Below are 22,330 nucleotides of genomic sequence, written 5' to 3' on the forward strand. Positions count from 1 at the left end.
GGCAAAAATATAAATGATTGCAAAATTTTCGAAAATGTCCAAAATGTCAAAAAAAAATTACGAAACGTCAAAAATATCATTTTATGACAAAAAGGTCAAAAAATTTTTTTACTTTTGAAAAAATCTTCAAAACTTTGATTTGATTTATACAATCATTAATTCAAACTCAAACTCTCAAAAGTAGGCATTCCGGGTGCCTCTCGACCGGATAATCCGTGTCTTTTATCTCTCGACAAGCATTTTGTTAGCTCCACATTGCTCATGTTCGATTCGAAGAGAAAGAAGGAAGCGTCCATAAAAACAAACCTTCTCATCAACCGCGCCGTACAAATTAGCTAAACCGCGGACTGAAAACAAAAAAGGCCACGACAAAAAAAGTCCATAAAAATCGATCTATTCGCAGAAAGAGACAGACACAAAAAGAAACTATTTTAAGCAAAATAAAACGCCACTCACAGTAATCAGTCCAACTGTTTGATCGCCCAAATTTATGGCCCTTTTAGCTTTTGACTGTTTTTTTTTTGTTTGGCTTTTTTAGATCTCCCGTTCCAGATGATCTGATGGTGTGGCCTTTTAAATTTTCCATCTTAAGGAGGGAGGCCAGAGAAAAAAAATGCGAAGAAATGGAACCAGTTTTGCCACCTCTAAATGGCGTGTTTTTAGGGGACCATTCAAATGCTAAAATCTCCGAAACTAGGCACCTACCTCTACCTCTTCCAGCTCTCTAAGGAACCCTCAAAGATTGTGTGTGATGGTTGTAAATTTGATTTTGTTTATTCAGCGATAGAGAAGCAGCAGCTTAAAGAAAGGTTTTAAAAAATGGCATTCCATATTCATAAATTGATGATGGACCGACACGGTCGTTTGATGAACATCTTTCGGGCGACTAATCAAGTCGCTGCTGCTGGGATGGCTTCGAGATTTTTCCGGTAAAATTGGGTCAGCTACAGATAAACCATTCATGGCATTCTTTAGAAGTTAGATTTTAAAACATTTTTTTCAAATTCTTAATGCTATCAGAAAATCAATTTTCAAGTACAAGTTTTAAAATTTGAAAATTTGAGTTCTGATTCTTTATTTTGAATTTGAGTGATTCTAGGTTTCGTCATAGCTAAAATTCTGCCGTCTGGTCCTTGTCCTAGAACAAACACTGTATGAATTCGAGTCCTAGCATCAGTCTTAATCCAAATGTTAGTCCTATTCCAGTCTTAGCTCTATTAGTCTTACTCAGAGTCTTCGCTTTTCTAGACTGGCCCATGATCTGTTTTTTTAGTCTTATCATAATCCTAGTCAAAGTCGAATCCTAGTTATTATCTTAGTGCTTATCATTGTCCTAGTATTAGTCATTGTCTTAGTTCAGCCTAAGTCTAAGTCTTACTCTTAGATCTACTCCTAGTTAAAGTCTTAGTCCTAGTCCAAGTCCAAGTCTTAGTCCTAGTCCAAGTCCAAGTCCAAGTCCAAGTCAAAGTCAAAGTCAAAGTCAAAGTCAAAGTCAAAGTCAAAGTCAAAGTCAAAGTCAAAGTCAAAGTCAAAGTCAAAGTCAAAGTCAAAGTCAAAGTCAAAGTCAAAGTCAAAGTCAAAGTCAAAGTCAAAGTCAAAGTCAAAGTCAAAGTCAAAGTCAAAGTCAAAGTCAAAGTCAAAGTCCAAGTCCAAGTCCAAGTCCAAGTCCAAGTCCAAGTCCAAGTCCAAGTCCAAGTCCTAGTCCAAGTCCAAGTCCAAGTCCAAGTCCAAGTCCAAGTCCAAGTCCAAGTCCAAGTCCAAGTCCAAGTCCAAGTCCAAGTCCAAGTCCAAGTCCAAGTCCAAGTCCAAGTCCAAGTCCAAGTCCAAGTCCAAGTCCAAGTCCAAGTCCAAGTCCAAGTCCAAGTCCAAGTCCAAGTCCAAGTCCAAGTCCAAGTCCAAGTCCAAGTCCAAGTCCAAGTCCAAGTCCAAGTCCAAGTCCAAGTCCAAGTCCAAGTCCAAGTCCAAGTCCAAGTCCAAGTCCAAGTCCAAGTCCAAGTCCAAGTCCAAGTCCAAGTCCAAGTCCAAGTCCAAGTCCAAGTCCAAGTCCAAGTCCAAGTCCAAGTCCAAGTCCAAGTCCAAGTCCAAGTCCAAGTCCAAGTCCAAGTCCAAGTCCAAGTCCAAGTCCAAGTCCAAGTCCAAGTCCAAGTCCAAGTCCAAGTCCAAGTCCAAGTCCAAGTCCAAGTCCAAGTCCAAGTCCAAGTCCAAGTCCAAGTCCAAGTCCAAGTCCAAGTCCAAGTCCAAGTCCAAGTCCAAGTCCAAGTCCAAGTCCAAGTCCAAGTCCAAGTCCAAGTCCAAGTCCAAGTCCAAGTCCAAGTCCAAGTCCAAGTCCAAGTCCAAGTCCAAGTCCAAGTCCAAGTCCAAGTCCAAGTCCAAGTCCAAGTCCAAGTCCAAGTCCAAGTCCAAGTCCAAGTCCAAGTCCAAGTCCAAGTCCAAGTCCAAGTCCAAGTCCAAGTCCAAGTCCAAGTCCAAGTCCAAGTCCAAGTCCAAGTCCAAGTCCAAGTCCAAGTCCAAGTCCAAGTCCAAGTCCAAGTCCAAGTCCAAGTCCAAGTCCAAGTCCAAGTCCAAGTCCAAGTCCAAGTCCAAGTCCAAGTCCAAGTCCAAGTCCAAGTCCAAGTCCAAGTCCAAGTCCAAGTCCAAGTCCAAGTCCAAGTCCAAGTCCAAGTCCAAGTCCAAGTCCAAGTCCAAGTCCAAGTCCAAGTCCAAGTCCAAGTCCAAGTCCAAGTCCAAGTCCAAGTCCAAGTCCAAGTCCAAGTCCAAGTCCAAGTCCAAGTCCAAGTCCAAGTCCAAGTCCAAGTCCAAGTCCAAGTCCAAGTCCAAGTCCAAGTCCAAGTCCAAGTCCAAGTCCAAGTCCAAGTCCAAGTCCAAGTCCAAGTCCAAGTCCAAGTCCAAGTCCAAGTCCAAGTCCAAGTCCAAGTCCAAGTCCAAGTCCAAGTCCAAGTCCAAGTCCAAGTCCAAGTCCAAGTCCAAGTCCAAGTCCAAGTCCAAGTCCAAGTCCAAGTCCAAGTCCAAGTCCAAGTCCAAGTCCAAGTCCAAGTCCAAGTCCAAGTCCAAGTCCAAGTCCAAGTCCAAGTCCAAGTCCAAGTCCAAGTCCAAGTCCAAGTCCAAGTCCAAGTCCAAGTCCAAGTCCAAGTCCAAGTCCAAGTCCAAGTCCAAGTCCAAGTCCAAGTCCAAGTCCAAGTCCAAGTCCAAGTCCAAGTCCAAGTCCAAGTCCAAGTCCAAGTCCAAGTCCAAGTCCAAGTCCAAGTCCAAGTCCAAGTCCAAGTCCAAGTCCAAGTCCAAGTCCAAGTCCAAGTCCAAGTCCAAGTCCAAGTCCAAGTCCAAGTCCAAGTCCAAGTCCGAGTCCAAGTCCAAGTCCTAGTCCAAGTCCTAGTTCAAGTCCTAGTCCTAGTCCAAGTCCAAGTCATAGTTCAAGTCCTAGTCCAAGTCCTAGTCCAAGTCCTAGTCCAAGTCTTAGTCCAAGTCCTAAGCCATAATTGAACTCAAGAGAAAGATGCACCTCTATGCGTGTTCATTTTTTTCTCTTAAAACAGGTTTTCGCACAACAACCTTCAACAGAAGAACCTCTTCAGGGGTAATAAAACGTCAGAACTGTGAGAAATGACACGACTGACAACCGCACAGGTACAACTTGGTAACATCTTCACCCCGTCCCACTTTACTTGGCCCGGCAGGGTCATAATTAGTTGTTGGACGGAAGACAAAAGGCCCTCTTGTTTTATTTCGAATTCACCACACCTATCCGAATGAAGAACGGAGGAATGAATGAAGTCAATGAAGGCTGCAATCAACGATCATGTTGCGACATCCATCATTGAATTTTGGCGGTTTTTTTTTTTTTTAATTTTTAGTTTGGGTCGAATATGCTTTCTCCTGGGTATATCTCCCCAAAGTTGATACAACCCCCCAGGGGGGTTTTTTGAATCTGGCCCACCCTCAGGCTTTGGGGCTGATAGGATACGGAGCCTCTAAAAAATTGCAACCGAAAGCAATACAACAAGTTTGTTGTTATTTTCGAAAAGTTGTGCAATTCGTGAGATTTGACTGACGACGATGGGGTTGCCTACTTTAAGATTTTCGCAGAGATTTTGTGTTGCGTCTAGCGGCAGTAAAAGAAAAAAAAATTGAGATCAGTAGCGATAGATTATTCCCCGCAAAGTAGATGGCTGCAGCTTTTGCTTTTACTGTTTGGTACTATAAATTAAGCCGAGTGAAGAGTGTGCGTGACTTTGGGTGAGTGGGTTTTTTGGCTTAGACGTCGAGATCGAATTTGATGTTACCCTCCTTTTTCTCTCCGCTGATTTTTACCAGGGGGATTAAGATTGTGGATATACGGTCGTGCAACTCCTAGTGCTTTACATAATTCAACATGAGTACTACTAAATCTATCAACGATGATTAATGCCTCCGTGAAGGGAGTTTTGTGCTGATAGCGATCGACGCCAAAAACTAACAATTTAAGGGTTTGGTACCAATTGGAAATTTAAAGCAAAGGTTGTGTTCTTTTTTTAATTTTTGATTAGAAACAAGATTTAAAAAATCTCTTTTTTCAATTGTTGATAGATTTTTTCGTATTCAAAAGCGAACAACTGTTCCATGCTATCAAAAAAATTAACGTTACCTGAAATTTCGTCCTCAAACGGTTTTGATTCATGATTCATTTGTGTGTCGTTTTGTTATGATTTTTTTCAACTTTTTTCATATTTTGTGCGTCATTTTTGTCATTTTTGTCATTTTTGTCATTTTTGTCATTTTTGTCATTTTTGTCATTTTTGTCATTTTTGTCATTTTTGTCATTTTTGTCATTTTTGTCATTTTTGTCATTTTTGTCATTTTTGTCATTTTTGTCATTTTTGTCATTTTTGTCATTTTTGTCATTTTTGTCATTTTTGTCATTTTTGTCATTTTTGTCATTTTTGTCATTTTTGTCATTTTTGTCATTTTTGTCATTTTTGTCATTTTTGTCATTTTTGTCATTTTTGTCATTTTTGTCATTTTTGTCATTTTTGTCATTTTTGTCATTTTTGTCATTTTTGTCATTTCTGTCATTTTTGTCATTTTTGTCATTTTTGTCATTTTTGTCATTTTTGTCATTTTTGTCATTTTTGTCATTTTTGTCATTTTTGTCATTTTTGTCATTATTGTCATTTTTGTCATTTTTGTCATTTTTGTCATTTTTGTCATTTTTGTCATTTTTGTCATTTTTGTCATTTTTGTCATTTTTGTCATTTTTGTCATTTTTGTCATTTTTGTCAATTTGGCTCAATGATTTTCAGATGTTTGTCTAAATAAGTCTTTTTCGATCTCAAACGAGTTCTCAGAGTATTAAAAATGCTTGTATAATTGAAATGAATTCCACTGTGTTACATGTTTCCCAGTTAGTTAACCACCCCCTGCTTGAGGAATCCATTAATCCAGCTGTGTTTTGAAAGTCACAGTCAAATCTGGGGCCTCTGAATGGCGGCGTGGCCTTTCTACGCCTATTAGTTGCTCCACGCAATATCATCACGGCTCTCTGTTGAAATCTATTAGATTATCTCCTCCTGTTAATCAAATTTTCTAACATCGTTTTCTTCTCTATCGTTTGCAGGATTCATCCCACCTCTTTACAGCAGCAACAGCATCAATATCAGCAAACGATGTCGTACCCGTACCAGAAACCCGTCTACGACTACGACGTCAACAACAGTCGGGTTTCGCTAAATTCCCCACAGCATGGGCCACCTCAGCCTGGCGTGGGCTATGGCGTGGGCCATCATAGTGGCAAGGTGGGCCCACCTCAATCGCTGCTTCAGTCCCCCTCGGTTTCGGACTTCCTCCCGCCGCTGCAGCCAAACAACGGACCCCATCAGGAGTGTCCTGGTCCCGGATCCCGCGGCATCTACGCCGCCCATGCCCTGTCTCAGCCTTCGAGTAATCTGCCACCCCAGCAACATCTGCAGCACCATCCGGGACCTTATCCGGGGATGCCACCTGGACCCGGAGCACCTGTCGGGATGTATCATCATTCACCAAGAAGTGGGAGCGCGAGCAGTCAACATCATTCCCCGTCACCCTCGGGACCTCCTCCTCCCCCTTCCTCGGCCCATCATTCTCACCAGCTGTCGTCGCAAACCTTCGGCAGTGGAGTTGGAGGTCCTCCCAGCAGCTATCACCTCGGTCAACACCATCCGGCAGTTGGCGGCATGGGGGGCATGGGAGGACCTTTGCCGGGTGGCCCGGGAGGAGTCGGTGGAGTTCCTGGACCAGGAGGAGTCGGAGGAGGCGGTGGCGGCCATAATTATTCCCAGTCCGACGACGACAGCGGCTGTGCCCTGGAAGAGTACACTTGGGTTCCTCCGGGCCTTCGGCCAGACCAGGTGAGTGTCTCTCTTCCCTTTCTTCCATCCAATCATAATTATGTCGATTGGCAAAAGGTAACAATTAGCATGTGCGTGTGTGATGGCTCCTTTCTTCTTCACTTGCAACGCAACGCAGCTAGGAGTACCGATAAAGGAATTTCCAATTTAATTATACAATATTTAAAACGTATGGAAAACGGCAAACGAGGCGAAGGCTAACATGGACATCGAAACGCTTCCGAATGGTTGGTCGGTCCGATTCCGATCAGAAGCAACCGAGCAAATGCCACCGTCTCGCGTCGGTCGGTCCCAAAACAAGTTTATCGAGTTGATCGGCCCCAACAACTAGCTAGTCAGACGCTGGAGGATGCCTATAACTCTCACCAGGAATGCTTGGAAGAAAAAAAAAAGCATCCGAGGGGAAAGGACGCAAGATGCGTAAAAATAACACCCCGGTTGAGTGCCTCCGACTACCGTCATGTGGGGGGAACTTTGAACCATCAATTTTGAAATTTTCCTACTCAAAACTTCCAACAAACCAAACCCGAGTTACGGTTACGGAGTTACCTTCCCGGTATGTACGTACGCATACGCGTAGAGAAGTGACAAGGTACCAACTCCTTCCTCGTTTCTCGTAGCTGCAAGAAGTTGATATTTTACAGCGAAAAATGGTTGAGTGTGCACTCTTGATTAAGTCTTTGGAATGTTTTAATGTTGATAGCAATCAATAATTTTGCAGCGGCATGCCGGTCCTATAAAAGTAAAGCTGAAACGCTTGATCACAGAATTTATTGTAGTACCTACTTGATTTGGTCATGATTTGTTCAATTCTCGGTTCTGATTGCGAGTTTCGGTTGAGGTGAGATGGCATCTTCCAGTTGGCTTTTTGAAAAATTCTCGACATTTGTTCTCTCTTTTGATCATTATCACCTACGCCAGAATTTTTGGATCAAATTAAAAATCTGCCAAGCTTATATCTAGAATTCGGTTGCCAGAATTTTTCCCGCACGTATCCGGAGCGTAAAAAATTGCCTATCTAAATTTAAAACCTGGAAATATCCAGGAATTTGATTTTCAAAAATTTCAACCAAAAACCGGGCAATATCCAGGCATCTGAACATATGGAATACAAATCAATAAGATATATACATGAAAAATTTAATCTTTATCAAAACTTATTAGAAAATATTTAATTGCATTTTCGGCTTCCATAAAATCGTTCATGTATATTTTGACAAAACTTGTTCAAAAATTTCAGTTATTGGTCGCAAAAATAAAATTAAAAAAAGTTACTAAATTTGAATTTTTGGTCATAGTTGCAAATAAAGTGAAAAAATCCGGGCACAATCCTAGTGGTTTTTAATAAAACCACTCAACCGACCGTTCCTAAATTTTAAACAGAATATCCGGAAAAAATCGAATAAAACGGGGTAATCTGACAAGCTTATTCTAGAGCACGGGAAGCCAACATTTTAAGCTGGCGGCCAAATTTTAGAAATGTGATTATTCTGCGGGCCAATCTTTCATACTTTTAAAGCTCGTTTTCAACTAATTTAAATACATCTTATTATGAGAAAAAACAACGCATTGAAAAATTTTAAAAATATTCCAGAGTTTAACACGTTCGTTGTCACCCTCATTTTGGTAGATTTACTAACCGGGCAGAAAGATATTCTCAGAGCGTGGAAGTAAAGACAGAGAACTCCAAGATTTGCAAAGCATGCCGAAACCTAGTGGCTAATTTGAGTAAGACAGCGTCACCCGTTTTTGATGTGGCGGGGCCTCTCGGGAAATACACCCGTCACCCAAATATGGGTCCTAATGCGACGAACATGTTAAAGGAACTACTCATGGTATATTTCTATTTTATTTCAATATACAGATGATATGCAAAAAAAGTTATCAAAAAACCGTTTTTTTTTATTTTTTGCTGCAATTTCTTCAGATTAGGCAATTTATTTACATACTAAATCGCAATGAATAACATGTATCTTCCAGAACGCAATGAACAATGTTTGAGAGAAATTAGCAGAATCGTATTGAAATCAGCATCAACATGTGAAAAGGGTATAAAAGACAAAGTAAACAAAACCCTTTTTCAGTCGATTCAAATAGCCCAATATAAGCTCTACTTTTCCAGTTTTCGTAAGATTTATAATGCAGTTAGAACAAAGGATCTAAAAAATTTAGAGCCATAAAATGGCATTATCCTCACACAGATTGTTTTATACACCCTTTACTCCACTACAAAGCAAACGGTCTAGATGCAAAACATTCAAAGGGAAAGAATGCGGAAAGTTATTCCCTCACGAGAACCATAAGCCTTTGTCAAAAAAAAGGGGAAATTTTATCTCCATCTCGCTCGCACACATGAAAAATACAGTACAAAGCAAAGGGTGTATAAAACATGTAGACGAATTTCATACTCCAGCTAGGGTCTATAAACAATTGCGAGCTATTTTTTTTATAATAACACCATCGTATCGATAAAAACATATTTAGAATGGTCCTACGCACGGTTTCGACCATATAGACTTGCAGAATTCCTCGTGAAATTTAATTAGCGATTAAAAAAAGATTGCAAAATTTTCAAACGCATTTTTCTCGAAATGCATAATTGAACATAGACAGTTTTCAAGTGTTGGTACTGATATAATTATTGAAAAAAAATTATTTGATGACCCATTACTTTTAATAGACTATAAATATCGGCTTCAAACTCGTTCAGTTGTGTTATTGACATAAAAATTGTGGTATTTTGCTGAATACATAATTGCTAAATATACTCATACGAAGGGTAGTGGCTTGTTATGTAGCTCAGTTAGCAAGTCAGCTACTTCCTGAGCCGATGTCCATGAGTTCGAACACAGTTGTACAGGATAACATTTGCAGTATCTGTGCTTCAACTGCAACGTTGATATAAAGTCTCGAATGTCACAAAGTTGGTAAAAGGACTATAATCGGAACAAAAAAATATATCTTGGGTAGCTAACGATTTTTTTTTTTCAAAATTCCCAGGTATTTCGTTTTTTTTAGCTGACCTAATTCAAATTGGAATTAATGGGATATGCGTTAGCTCAAATAAAATCATGCCAACAATACAAAAACTTCCCCCTCAATTTTTAACTTTACAAATTTTATCTTGAATATTTGCCCTCGTAAGAACTGATATGTAGAATCTAGAAAAACTAAAAAATAAAAGATATATATATATACTAGCTGATCCCATACGAACTCCGTTTCGCTTTCAACTTGGAATATGTCATGAACAGTTTGTATGAAAGTCAATTGCCAAGCATTTTCCAGATTCATTGTTAAGTAATAATTGCAAAAAAATTGGATGATCACTTCGTCTGTCGTTTTCTACTAAATATGAAATCAGGAATCAAAAACCACGTGTATAAATTAAATTTATTGAATTTCGACTGAATCATTGCATAACAACGCAATTATTGGCAAAAAGCTAAACCCCTTTCGGGGGCTCTTATAAAAACTTTGATTTCTGAAATCGATTGCCCTTCCCTCAAAACTCCCGTGTGCAAATTTTCAAAGCAATCCATTGTATAATAACGTCAATAGTGAAGTAAAAATAGTGAATAATTAATTTATATGGACGACCCCTGGCAAAATATTTGACATCTGAAATCGACTGCCCGTCCCTGAAAACTACCGTGTCTTTGTCTGAATCCGATGTATAATAACGACAATATTGCATCAACAGTGAATAGTTAACATGGACGACCCCTTTGGCCGACCCCTGATTTTAGTTCGGGTTAGTGAAATCAGTTATTTGTCCCTAATAACTCCTATGTGCAAATTTTCACCCTAATCCGATGTATAAAAACGTTAATATCACTAAGATACTGAAAATTTAATATGAACGACCCCTTTTGCCGGCCCCTTACACTAAATTGGATACGATTGCACGTCACTCAAAACTATCGTGTACCAATTTTCATCGGAGTACGATGTATAATAACGTCAATATCGCAAAAACAGTGAACAGTTAATATGGACGACCCCTTTGGCTGTCCCCTTACACAAAATTTGACACCTGAAATCGATTGCTCGTCTTTTAAAACACTCATGTGCAAATTTTCAACACATCCGACGAAAAATAACGTCAATATCGTGAAAACAATATTTGTCTTGTATGAACGACCCTCTTCAGAAGGGGTCATCCAAAAATCTGAAAACATTTTCATCCTTCCAGGTCCTAATGAGTATCCAAGACAAATTTCAGCTCTCTAGCTCTTAAGGCGGCTGAGTCTATAGAGGACAAACAAACAAACAAACATACAGAAATTGCTTTTTATATATATAGATTTTTAAACTTGGTTTAAAAAATCATAAATTTCCAGGTTACATAAAATGAAGCGATTTAAGAGCGACGAATGAAGATATCTAAAATAACTTTTTCACAAAACTTATTTCCTTTTGGATATGAAAAATCATAAGCCTAAAAACATAGCAGGATAGAAGTCTTTCAGTAAGAAATATTTCTCCAAATATGTGAAAATGTTCTCATGAAGTTTTTAAGAAAAAATTAAGCCTGAGATTATTTCAAGCCGAATTTTGTTCAAATCAATTCATTCAGACCTTTCCGATTAAACTTCTGTGAAGTTTAAAAAATTCTGACTTAAAATATGTTTAATACTTTCGAAAGAACTTTGTTATTATCACATTCAGTTGAACCCAAAAATTTCGTACATTCTTAATTGAAAATAGTTTTTTTTCAAATTTGTGGTAAATTAAAAAAATGACAATTTTTCCGGTATTGTGCCAAAGTTTGCAGTTTTTTCGGATTCCTGGTAAAAGAATGACATTCCAAACTTTTTAAGAATGGCATTCGAAACTTTTTCCCGAAATTCTCGGTTTTCATAGTTCGCTAGCAATCCTTCATCAACCAGCAATGTTTATTAAATGCATTCAGACCAGTCTGATGATATTTTTCTCTTTATTTGGGTATCACATTTCGCAGCGTTCCTTTGTAATTATCCTGGCAATAAGAAAACGTTATCGGAAATAATGTGAGATTAGGTTTAATGTTACGACCAGATGTTGTTCATTAGATGTTTTTGGCTTTTTCGATTTGTTTTGAAATACCCGACGTTTCGACCAGTTTCGGTGGTCTTTTTCAAAGGATTTATAAATCTGTTGTTCTTGTCAGTGTCGTTTTTATCCAACGGTTAGGACTCCTAACCGATAAAAACGACACTGACAAGAACAACAGACTGATAATTCCCTTTAAAAAGACCACCAAAACTGGTCGGAACGTCGAGTATTTTAAAACAAAGTTGTTTGATATACTAGAAAGGCTGAAAAAGCCAAAAATATCTTAAAACCATTCCATAATAAAAAATCTCAATTCAATGAAAATTACTTAAAAATGACAGGTTTTGCTGGCCAGAGCTTTCAAAAAATGTTTTTTTTTTTAAGATTATATGGTCGGGATTCGACCAGACCGAACTGAACGCCATCAGCATTTTTTCGAGACACTTGAACTTCATGTGCAAATATTTTCATCTAGATACAAAATCTTTTATGTTAATGAGCTAGAATCAATAGTTTATAATTCAAGGAATTCATTTTAATCATTTGTTTTCGGTTTTGCGAAATAGGATATGAATAACTCTAGATTTAGTTTCAGTTGTTTTTAAATTTTCTAATGGCGCTCAGTTCGGTCTGGTCGAAGGCAGGCCATATAGGCCAATAAATTCATTGGTTATGCAAAGCAGTTTTGTGCGATTTTTTATTTTCATCCTACGCTTAAACATCTTTGAAATAAACGCTTAGATAAAAAAATATTTTTTGATTTTTTTTTTGCATAACATCGAATATCTTTTTAGGTAATAGTAAGGTTTAAGGTTTGTTTACATTAAATGTACTGCAAAAATCAAGGAACATTTAAAATCCAAAGATATATTTTTTAACTTTCAGTACCTATCTGGTGATTTTTGAATAAAATAATTTTGTTTTGGCATACAAACTTCCGTACAAAATAATACTCGTTGCGCTAATTCAGGACTGAATGAATTGCTAATGAATTTTTTATTGCTATTTGTGTCAGTTAAAACAACCAAAAAAAGCTATGACAGGAGTAAACATTTATAATCGCGAAATTCTCAAACAAAGCTTGCATCGGTAAATTGCACACTGATAAGGGTCATATGCTTGCCTAAGGTTGCCAGCATTTTTTTTCCGGACGTACCTTGACTTTGACGGACCGTATAAAGTCCGGGTATTTGATTTCAAAATTATCAACCCAAAATCCGGGCAATATCCGGGCCAATTTGGTCAAAACCACAGAATTATTCAATAAAAATCGAGATGAATACACATGAAATATTTTCCTTAAAAACCATCTGAAGATTTTGAATCTTATTTTAGCCTTCAAAACTGTTCATCATTAATCAGATAAAAGTTGCTCAAAAAATTTGGTTTTTGTACGTATACGTACAAAATTATAATAACTCATTTCGAGTTTTTTTGTAACATTTGTCAAATAAAATGAATGAATCCGGACAATATTTGGGCTTTTTCAATGTATTCCGAGCAATCGGACCGGACTGGACTTTTTCTAAATTTTGCGTCAAATATCCGGGCAAATCCGGGTAAAACCGGGCAATCTGTCAAGCTTACTCTAAACTAAGGTTTCCAGAATGTTTTCAGCACGTATTTGGGCCGGGCAAATTCGGCAATTTTATATAAAAACCTGGCAAAATCCAGAAATTTGATTTCAAAATTGACGTCCAGACCCAAAAGTTACTTAACAAAAATAAAGAAAATATTTCGATTTTTTTTTTTCAATAAAAGCTTATCGACTGATTTCAAATTGTTTTTATTAAACTTGCTCTTTAAATTTCGCTTTGAAGGCATAATAAAAAAAAATTATACCACATGTTGTCCTCTTTTTGGTTTGATTTGCCAAATAAAGTTAATAGATCCGGTGGCATCCGGGCATTTTTCAAAGAAATCCGGGGAACCGGGCCGGGCCGGAGTGTTCCCAAATTTACTATTCAATATTCGGACAAACCCTGATAAAACTGAGCAATGTAAACGTATAACAATTTGCCTTCTAACCACTAGTCTGATTCGTGGTAAATTTATGTTATGAACTGCATCCACCACGATCACTAGCCTTAATCTGACGAAGTTAGAAAAGAATATCGTGTTTTTTAGCATTATCGGATCATAAATGTTTCTAGTTGATTTAGGTTCATAAACTAAAAACATTTATTATCTGAAAATGTTAAAAAAAAAACGACACAATCCACTAAGAATTTTAATGCTCAACATCTACAAAACTCGCAAACCCTTCATCGTACATTTTGTAACTTACCAGTATTGAATTGTACAGAAGTTTTTCCAAAAAGTTGACATCCCAATCATAACAAAAGTAAAATTTTTTTGAAACAATTAAGCTCCTCTTAATAAAAAGTTCATGGAAGATATTGTATATGGACTACGGATGATCGCATTTGCTTCATTATTCAAATTTTATCGATCTAAAGAGATGAAAAGCCTCAAACTGTAAAAAATTTATTCGAACGGAATCTTTTTGCGCTCATATTTTTCTATTGAAATCTCTAGATAAAATTATCTCCTTTTCGCTCGAAATATTTAACAACTTTTCATAATTTGCCTCAACTGTAACTGAAAACTAGTATCCAACCTTTTAAAAAATTTTACCCGATTCTTGACGGTTGCCACGGAAAGGTGTCATACTCCTTTAGCTGATCTTTTTGTTGAAGCGTATGAAATGGCAAAATGGCTTGAAAAATATCTATAACTTTGAGGTTTCATTATCGACATAAGAGTGTCCTACCCGGGATTTCCTGGCCGGGAATGTCTAAAATCTCGGAAATCTCAGGAATTCCCGAAACCAATAAAAAGTGCTAAATTACTAAACATGTACACGATCTAAATTGGAGAAATGGATCAGATTGAGCAAGAAAAATGATAGTTTAACTATTGATGTATAGCGTAGACAACTTTTTTTTTTAATAAACTGGTTAAAAACGTTGAATTTGATAAAAAATGTTTTTTCGTTCGAAAACTTAGTGTCAAAGTAAAAACGACCGTTTTCTAAGGAATAAATTCCACTAGTAGCTATGTGGGTTAAAAACCACGTGATGATCACAAGGAAATTATCATTTCCACATTGCTTCCTCATGTCGCCGAACTGTGTCACCCGAGGATGGACTTCCGGTGCAATTTGCATGCATGAAATTTCATCCTCTGTTCACGCCCATAATTAGTTTGCAAAAAAAAATCAGCAGCCGGTCCCAGAGTTTACGGTAGTTTGACTTTTTTCGACTGTTATTGTGTTTCGGTCAGCGGAATCAAACCACAAGGGACCGCATGGCAGCAGTTTGGGAACGCTGGATTTTTTTCTTCTTTCTTGGAAGTATTCACCCCGCGAAATAACTGCATTCTGCAACACAAAAGTTCAAAAGCTGCAAACATCCCGAAGTAAGTAGCAGCCAGCACGTTTGCATTCGCAAGGAGTCATTAGTGGTCATTTTGTCTGGAACTGGTATTTTCCATCATAATTTGCGTTCCGTTGGACGAACTCATCCATCCATCCATCCATCCCGGCCATTCGTCCACTTTTGCTGGCCTTGTCTTCAAACCCAGTTGATAATAAAGGTGAGGTAGAATAAGTAAGAGATGCACCACAAGGTTGCGTGCTTACAACCGAGCAGGGACGAAGAAGTTTTATCTTACCACATCGGCATGGTCCAGGAGGTAATTTCGCGTTTTCAGGCGAACTAAAAGGGCAGCACAGGAGAGCAAAAAATGAAACAAGACCACTCCAGAGGTTCCAGAAGAGGAGCTTTAGATCCACTCTGGGTCAGGGCTCTGGAAATGGGCGCGTTGGCCGAGATGCATAGCGAAAAAAAAAAGCTTTACTAGTAATGATCACACTGGAGTTGCGCTACTTCAGATGCTAGAAAAATTCCATTACTGCCCGCCCATGGAACATTTCGCTGGTGGGGGTCAATATCTGACAAATTGTTGGTTTTACTTGGAAGATATTAATCGAAATAACTGTTTGAGTGTGGCTAATTTGCGGAAGACAATGTTGGGTTTTCTCTCTTTTTTTTTGCTGGTGCCGCACAAACGAATGATTGATTAGATTAGACCGCAAAATTGTTTCAGTTAATCTACTTGTGATGTACGTGGGTAAGTAAGATTTAAAATTAAGATTATCGATACATCATTGATTCAATCTGATTAAATATAGAACAGAACTTTAGAAATCATTGAAGTAAAAAAACCTTAAATCGTATCACCTATTTTCTTGATCCTAATGCAATAATTCGCCTGGGAAATAATTTCTAAATAATTGAGAGTTCGGAGTTGAACACAATGAGGTTTATAGTTCTGAACTCAACACTCAGTTTGATTTTTCAAGCTTATAATTGAGAAAGTTTTATTCGTTAGTTTTTAATTCAGCAAAAACTAATAAATACTCGATTCTGAGTTATTAATTTTGTAGTGGATATGTTTTATTTTTTCAATCTTTAAATTCGATGCTCGAACAGAAGATTGTTTTCCACTTCAGTGAGTGGTTAAGAAAAACAACTGGTAATTTTAAAAAATTACGTAACGAGCTAATTCCGTTTTACGTGATTTTTGAGGATTTTTTTAATTCAGAAGTGTCCTTGTCATGGTTCATTCTTTGTATGCATTGGCTGGAGAAAGAAAACATGACTGCTTCGATCCTTCTGTCACCGAATGAAGTAAAGCATGGTTATGTGAAAATGAATGATTTTCGGAACATTGCTTCCAATGCTTCATCTTTGTCTGAATGTTTGTCTGTTCTCTATAGACTCGGAAACTACTGAACCAATCATTGTAAAAATAGGTAATTAAAGGATTTTGGAGCCGGAGATGGTTCCTTAAATACTTTCAAACGGCTCCGACTTAAAGGAAGGGGGTCTTCCATACAAAATTTATAAAAATATGACATAATTCGAACAATTATCGTAAACTACTCAACCGATCAACGTGAAATTTGGTGTGTAGCTATTTTCGAGACCGGAAATGATCTCTATAACGCTTTCAAACTCCTCCGAATCCTAAAAAAAGGGGCTCTCATACAGAATTAACAGAAATTAAACAAAATTCTAACAATTTTCTGAAACTTCTGAACCGATCAACGTGAAATTTTGTGTGTAGCTGTTTTCAAGACCAAGAATGGTTTTTGTAATAGTTTCAAACTCCACCAAATCCAAAAAGTGGGACTCTCATAAAAAATGAATCAAAAAAATTGACAAAATTTTATCAATCCTCGAAGGATTATTGTTAAAACTTGATAAACGTAAGCCTTTTGACTTAATGAGACGATCTTTTGAATTGATAAACAAGTTTTAACCAAATTGGATGATATATTGTTTTGATAGACGCTTCCCATTTTAATGAAAGAAGACCCTCATCTTCTAAACATATAAAAAGCAATTTCTGTATGCTTGTTTGTCCTCTATAGACTCAGCCGTTTTAAGACCTAGAGAGCTGAAATTTAGCGAAGATGCCCATTATGACCAGGAATGATGAAAAATGTTTTCAGATATTCGGAAGACCCCTTTTTAAGGTGGTCGTCCATGCAAGACAAATATTGTTTTAGTGATATTGGCGTTTATATACATCGAATTGTGATGAAAATTAGCACAAGAGTGTTTTGAGGGACGAGCAATCGATTCCACACGCAAACTAATTTGAACGTCGTTACTTCGTGAAAAACTACATAATTTTTATCCAATTGATTTTCACGTAATTTGTACGAATAAAATAAGTAAACGCTCCCCTAAAAGGAATTTTGTTCTATGGACATCACGTTCAATTTACGTGAATTTTCAATGCGTTCAACGTGTTATGAAGACGAAAGCTACTTGAAATGTGTTTAGTACCGAAATGATATTTGGATCCTTTACTATTTTTTTCGTTTCTACTTCTGGCAATCAAATGAAAACAAATTGAATTCCAAATAAATAATATTTATTTTCATCAAAATTCGTCACACTGTCACTACACTTAATTCATTATTTAATTAAAAACACATTTCCGGAACTTGTTTCCATCGAGTTGGTTTGTTAAATCCTGTAAAAAATGGAATATATTTAAAAATTAAAAATAGAATTATTAAAATGATATAGAATTTACCTTGTTAGGATCAATATTACTACGCTACAACATGCTTGAGAAATTGCAAAAAAAAGGATTCAAGCCCATTCACCTAGACTTTACGTGAAATTCATGCGACAGTTATATGGAAATACAGTAGTTACTACAAACCATACGTAGAATCAATGTGATGCTACAAAAGCCAGGTTTACGTGAAAAATCCCGTATAAGCAATTTCTGAATTATTTTGGCTGCAGGTATATAATTAAGGCTCCGAGGTCGGCCAAAGTGCTCGTCCATACAACGCTAATACTGTTTAAGCCATGTTGACGTTATAATGCATAGGATTGAGTTGAAAATGGGTACACAGGCATTTCAAAAGATGGAAAATCGATTTCAGGTATCGAATTTTGTGTAAGGGGCCGGCAAAAGGGGTCGTCCATACTACACAAATACTGTTTAATTCGTCATTATACATCGAAATAAGATGAAAATTGGCACATGGAAGTTTTCAGGAATGAACAATCGATTTCAAGTGTTAATTTTTGTGTAGGGTTGGCAAAATGGAGCGTCCATACTAACAGTCTATTGTTTTTGTGATATTGACGTTATTAATCCCATGTATGATTGAGATAAAAGTTTGAACATTGGTGTTTTAAGGGATGGGAAATTGATGTACGGTTTCAAGTATTGGATCAGGGGTCGTCCATATTAACTTTTCACTGTTTTAGCGATACTGTCGTTATTATGAATCAGATGGAAATGAAATTTTGTACGTGGGAGTTTTAAAGGGCGGGCAATTAATTTCAAGCATTTTTAGTTTGGGGTTGGAAAAGGGTCGTCTATATTTATTGTTCATTGTTTTCGCAATATTGTCGTAACTATGCACAGATTGAAATGAAACTATGTACTTGGGGGTTTTGAAAGACCGGTAATATTTTCAAGTGTGAAATTTTGCGTCACAGGTCGGTGAAAGGGGTCGTCCATATGACGTTTTCACTGTTTTTTTTAATTATTTACGTTGTGATGCATTGTATTGAGGTGAAAATTTACCACCAGAGATTTAAAGAAACTAGCAATCGTTTTCATGTATCTTATTTTCTGTAAATCGGCAAAAGATGTGATCCATATCAACAATTCACTGTTTTTGCTATATTGACGTTACTATGCATCTGATTGTCTGATTGTTTGCAATATGCCATATCGAGGTTTTAAGGAGCAGACAATCGATTTCAGGTATCAAATCTATAATAAAAAAATCGGCTAACTGGGAAATCCATATAAACTACTTCCGGTAGTGTTGATCAATGTGAATATTTGCACAGTGGGCTTTAAAGGGATGACTTATCTCTTATGTTGAATTATAAGTTTGAATTTCCTGAAAATGTGTCATCCATATTGACTGCTAAAAATGGCATAAAAAAGCATAGAATTGATTTGAAAATGTATGCACAGGAATGTAGTGATAAAATCAATATTATTTTATGTCTTAAACTTTGAATTATTGTACAACGGAAAGGAATAACTCTTTTGAACCATCCGTCGTTTTTGCGACAATGTCGTGAAAATTAAACGAATAAATGTGCGAATTAAATAACGAGATTCGAAAAGAATCTTATATGTAGTTTATGAAGCTGGGTTCTAACCTTATCAAATAGGATGCTTTTAAAGCAAAAGATTTTTTTTAATGTTAGAAATATCGAGATTTCATTCTATTCAAACAATAAAGTCCAATCTGACCACATTTTTCAGCGAAACGAAGTTCGTACGGGATCAGCTAGTATTCAATAAATATAACATACATATTCATAACAAAAACAATGTCTTAGTGTTTGAGTGTTCAGTGTCTCAGTGTTGTTGTATTGTAGATCCCTCCTATTTTTTTCTTAAGGGTGGCTCCTGCAACCTTCAAACTAAATGAAATGAAATTTAATTTAAAGAATGATACGGTCAAAATTTGGTCAAGGGAAAACGCATGTAAATCGGTGAAATCGTTTATTTAAAAAATCAAATTATATTTCTTTTTCAAGTTTAATTAGTATAAAATTCAGGAAAAATGTTCAGTTAGGCTTCCGCTTTTCCAAATCCGAATTGCCGGGCCTTACGCTTAACCCCTGCCATCAGATTTTGTACAGCCACCTTGTCCACCTTCTTCGCCGCAGAAAGCCAGTTTGCCTTGAACTGCTGCTCGTCCTTAGCAGTTTTTTCGGTCTTCTTTAGGTTCCGCTTGACAAAAGTCCAGTATTTCTCAATTGGGCGGAGCTCTGGCGTGTTGGGAGGGTTCTTGTCCTTGGGAACCACCTGCACGTTGTTGGCGGCGTACCACTCCATGGCCTTTTTACCGTAATGGCAAGATACCAAATCCGGCCAAAACAGTATGAAACAACCGTGTTTCTGCAGGAAATGCAACAGACATTTCACTCTTTCACGTAAATTTCTTGGTTGACAGTCCCGAAGGCTATGAAAATGTTGCTTTTCAAGCCACAGGTACAGATGGCTTGTCAAACCAGATATTTCTCCGCGAACTTTGACAGTTTCATGTGCTTGAAAATATCTGTTACCTTTCCCCTTCCTTTTGCCGCATAAAACTCCTGTCCCGGAAGCTGCTTGTAGTCGGCTTCGACGTAGGTTTCGTCGTCCATCACCACGCAGTCAAACTTCGTCAGCATCATCGTGTACAGCCTCCGGGATCGCGTTTTGGCCGTCGTATTTTGTTTATCATCGCGATTTGGAGTCACTACCTTCTTGTAAGTCGATAGCCCGGCTCGTTTTCTGGCTCGATGCACGGTTGTAGACGATACACCCAACTACCGGCAACTCTATTTGTCGTCTCAGCGGCTTCCGGTTTTCGATTTCACCCCGATCCAGACTTCCTGGCTGTCGACAAACGTTCCCCAAACACTTTAATTACATTTGTAACGGTTGATTTGGCAACTTTTAGCGATTTTGCCAGCTTTGCGAGCGAGTAGCTCGGATTTTCGCGATGCGCGAGCAAAATTTGGATACGCTGCTCTTCTTCCTTGGAAAGGAATTTTGACAACTGAAGAGTGAATTCCAAAATCAAAATAGGAGCAACATTCTACACATACACCTTCAAAATAAGGGGTGTTCAGGTTATTAAATGAAAAATTGAAAGAAATACGTCAAGTTGATATTGACCTTATTTTGACCGTATCACCCTTAAGTTCGCTTTAAATAATGTTGAAATTTAATTTAAAAAGAATTATTATGAGTTATAAAAATTTTAACGCACCTTATTTTTCGAGCAAGAGGTAGCAAAGCACACTGGGTCAGCTAGTTTTAAAATAAATGTGGGTCACAGTTTTCGATCATACAGCAAAATAAGAACACGCATAAGTTAGATTCTGCATATTTGAGATCGAAATGCTCGTTTCGAAACAAGTTAAAGGCGTTATGCGTGTTGTTTTTGAGCAAGAGGGATACTGAAAAAAACAATGAGATAAAAGCATGTTTTTTTATGCAAATAGTAACAATAACAGTAAGAGTAACAGTAGCGGAAACTTCGTAAAACAAAGGCTGGAACAATAATTGACCTGTTCTGTTTTTTTTATTGAACGTAAAAATATCATATACCACATGTTTGTAAGTTTTGAAGCTTGAACTTTATATTATGTGCTACATTGTGAGGGTTTTCTCCTCGGGATTCCACGACCGTCGAGGGAAGGCCTAATCTTCAGAGACCTACAATGCTCGACAGTATCAACCAATGTCTTTTCTAACTAACCCCAGATGCATATCCTCCGAAATATAAATTTAAATACAATGTTATAAATTGTAGGTATAAGATCTTACCTGTTGGTAACTTACAGGATTCGAACCCAAAAGCTTTCTTGCGAAAACTGGGAATCGAACCCAGTACGCCCGGTGTAGCAGACTCGCGCCGGCCTATCCGCTTTAGGGCATTATATATGAATGCTCAAAATGTATGTCAACATAAACAACATTGAAGAATCCACTGGAACGGCACACTTTATTTAACAAAATATGAATAAAGTTAAAAAGCATCTAATTACACAGCTTTACAGTTCAGAACATCGCGGTCGGTGGAAAAACATTATAATTTTCAATAAAATACCACACATAATAATTCATTGTTGCGCTCCTACCAGTAGTGATCAACAACTCTCTGGAACGACACATTCGACTAGTGGTTGGAATTTCTTCTAGACAGCAAACATGCTCCACTGAGTATGAAGATGCTGATGATTATGATGATTTGTATGCAAATCGCTTTCGATAGGCTATCTGATGGGCTCCTGTTTCGGAGCATTTTTTTCTGAACCCTCTTTCTCGCTACTCTTTCTTTCAATGTGTAACGTTATGTCCTATCAGCTTGAGTGGTGTTTTGTTATCACAAGCCCACACTGTTGGGGAAATTTTCTGTGGGGATCCCACACTTTTTTCTGTGTTCGATTCATGCCTGGAAGCATGTTTGGTCCAACATCTGCCGCCACTTACATGTTTGTAACGGAAAAGGAGGACAAACCTTATGTGAAAAAAATGACGCAAGCGCCATTTTTTTCATTTTAAATTTTTAGTTTTACTTTTACTCAGACAATGCAACAAAAACCGGACAAAGGACATTTAGTCATCGTCAATAGCCAACTGCACTGCCAACAAGAGCACTCTGCACTAATTGTGCTCCATTGTCCAGTTCAGAGCACAAAAGCCAAGCAGCCGTCTCTTGTCACCTAACCTCACCACAATTTGTCACAGATCAGCGCCGCCTCGCCTGGTGCCGGTTTGTCGCCCCAGCTCAGCAGCGCTCGTATGGATGTGGTTTAATAGCTCGTGGAGCATGTCGACTTTTGGAGCCGTCATTCTGCATGGCTGGATGATAC

General features: G+C 37.7%; 1 protein-coding gene across 5 annotated transcripts in view; it reads left to right on the forward strand.

Annotated features, from left to right (window-relative positions):
* The window catches only part of LOC129751382 (protein prickle-like), a 131,884-nt gene that overhangs the window by 69,562 nt on the left and 39,992 nt on the right, over positions 1–22,330 (forward strand). For all 5 annotated transcript variants that reach the window (XM_055746859.1, XM_055746860.1, XM_055746861.1 and 2 more), the window contains one exon: positions 5,588–6,356. In XM_055746859.1, the coding sequence (XP_055602834.1) occupies positions 5,588–6,356 (769 nt within the window). The remainder of the gene's footprint in view (positions 1–5,587; positions 6,357–22,330) is intronic.

The sequence above is a fragment of the Uranotaenia lowii genome, chromosome 3 (genome assembly GCF_029784155.1).
Source record: "Uranotaenia lowii strain MFRU-FL chromosome 3, ASM2978415v1, whole genome shotgun sequence".
Lineage (NCBI taxonomy): Eukaryota > Metazoa > Arthropoda > Insecta > Diptera > Culicidae > Uranotaenia > Uranotaenia lowii.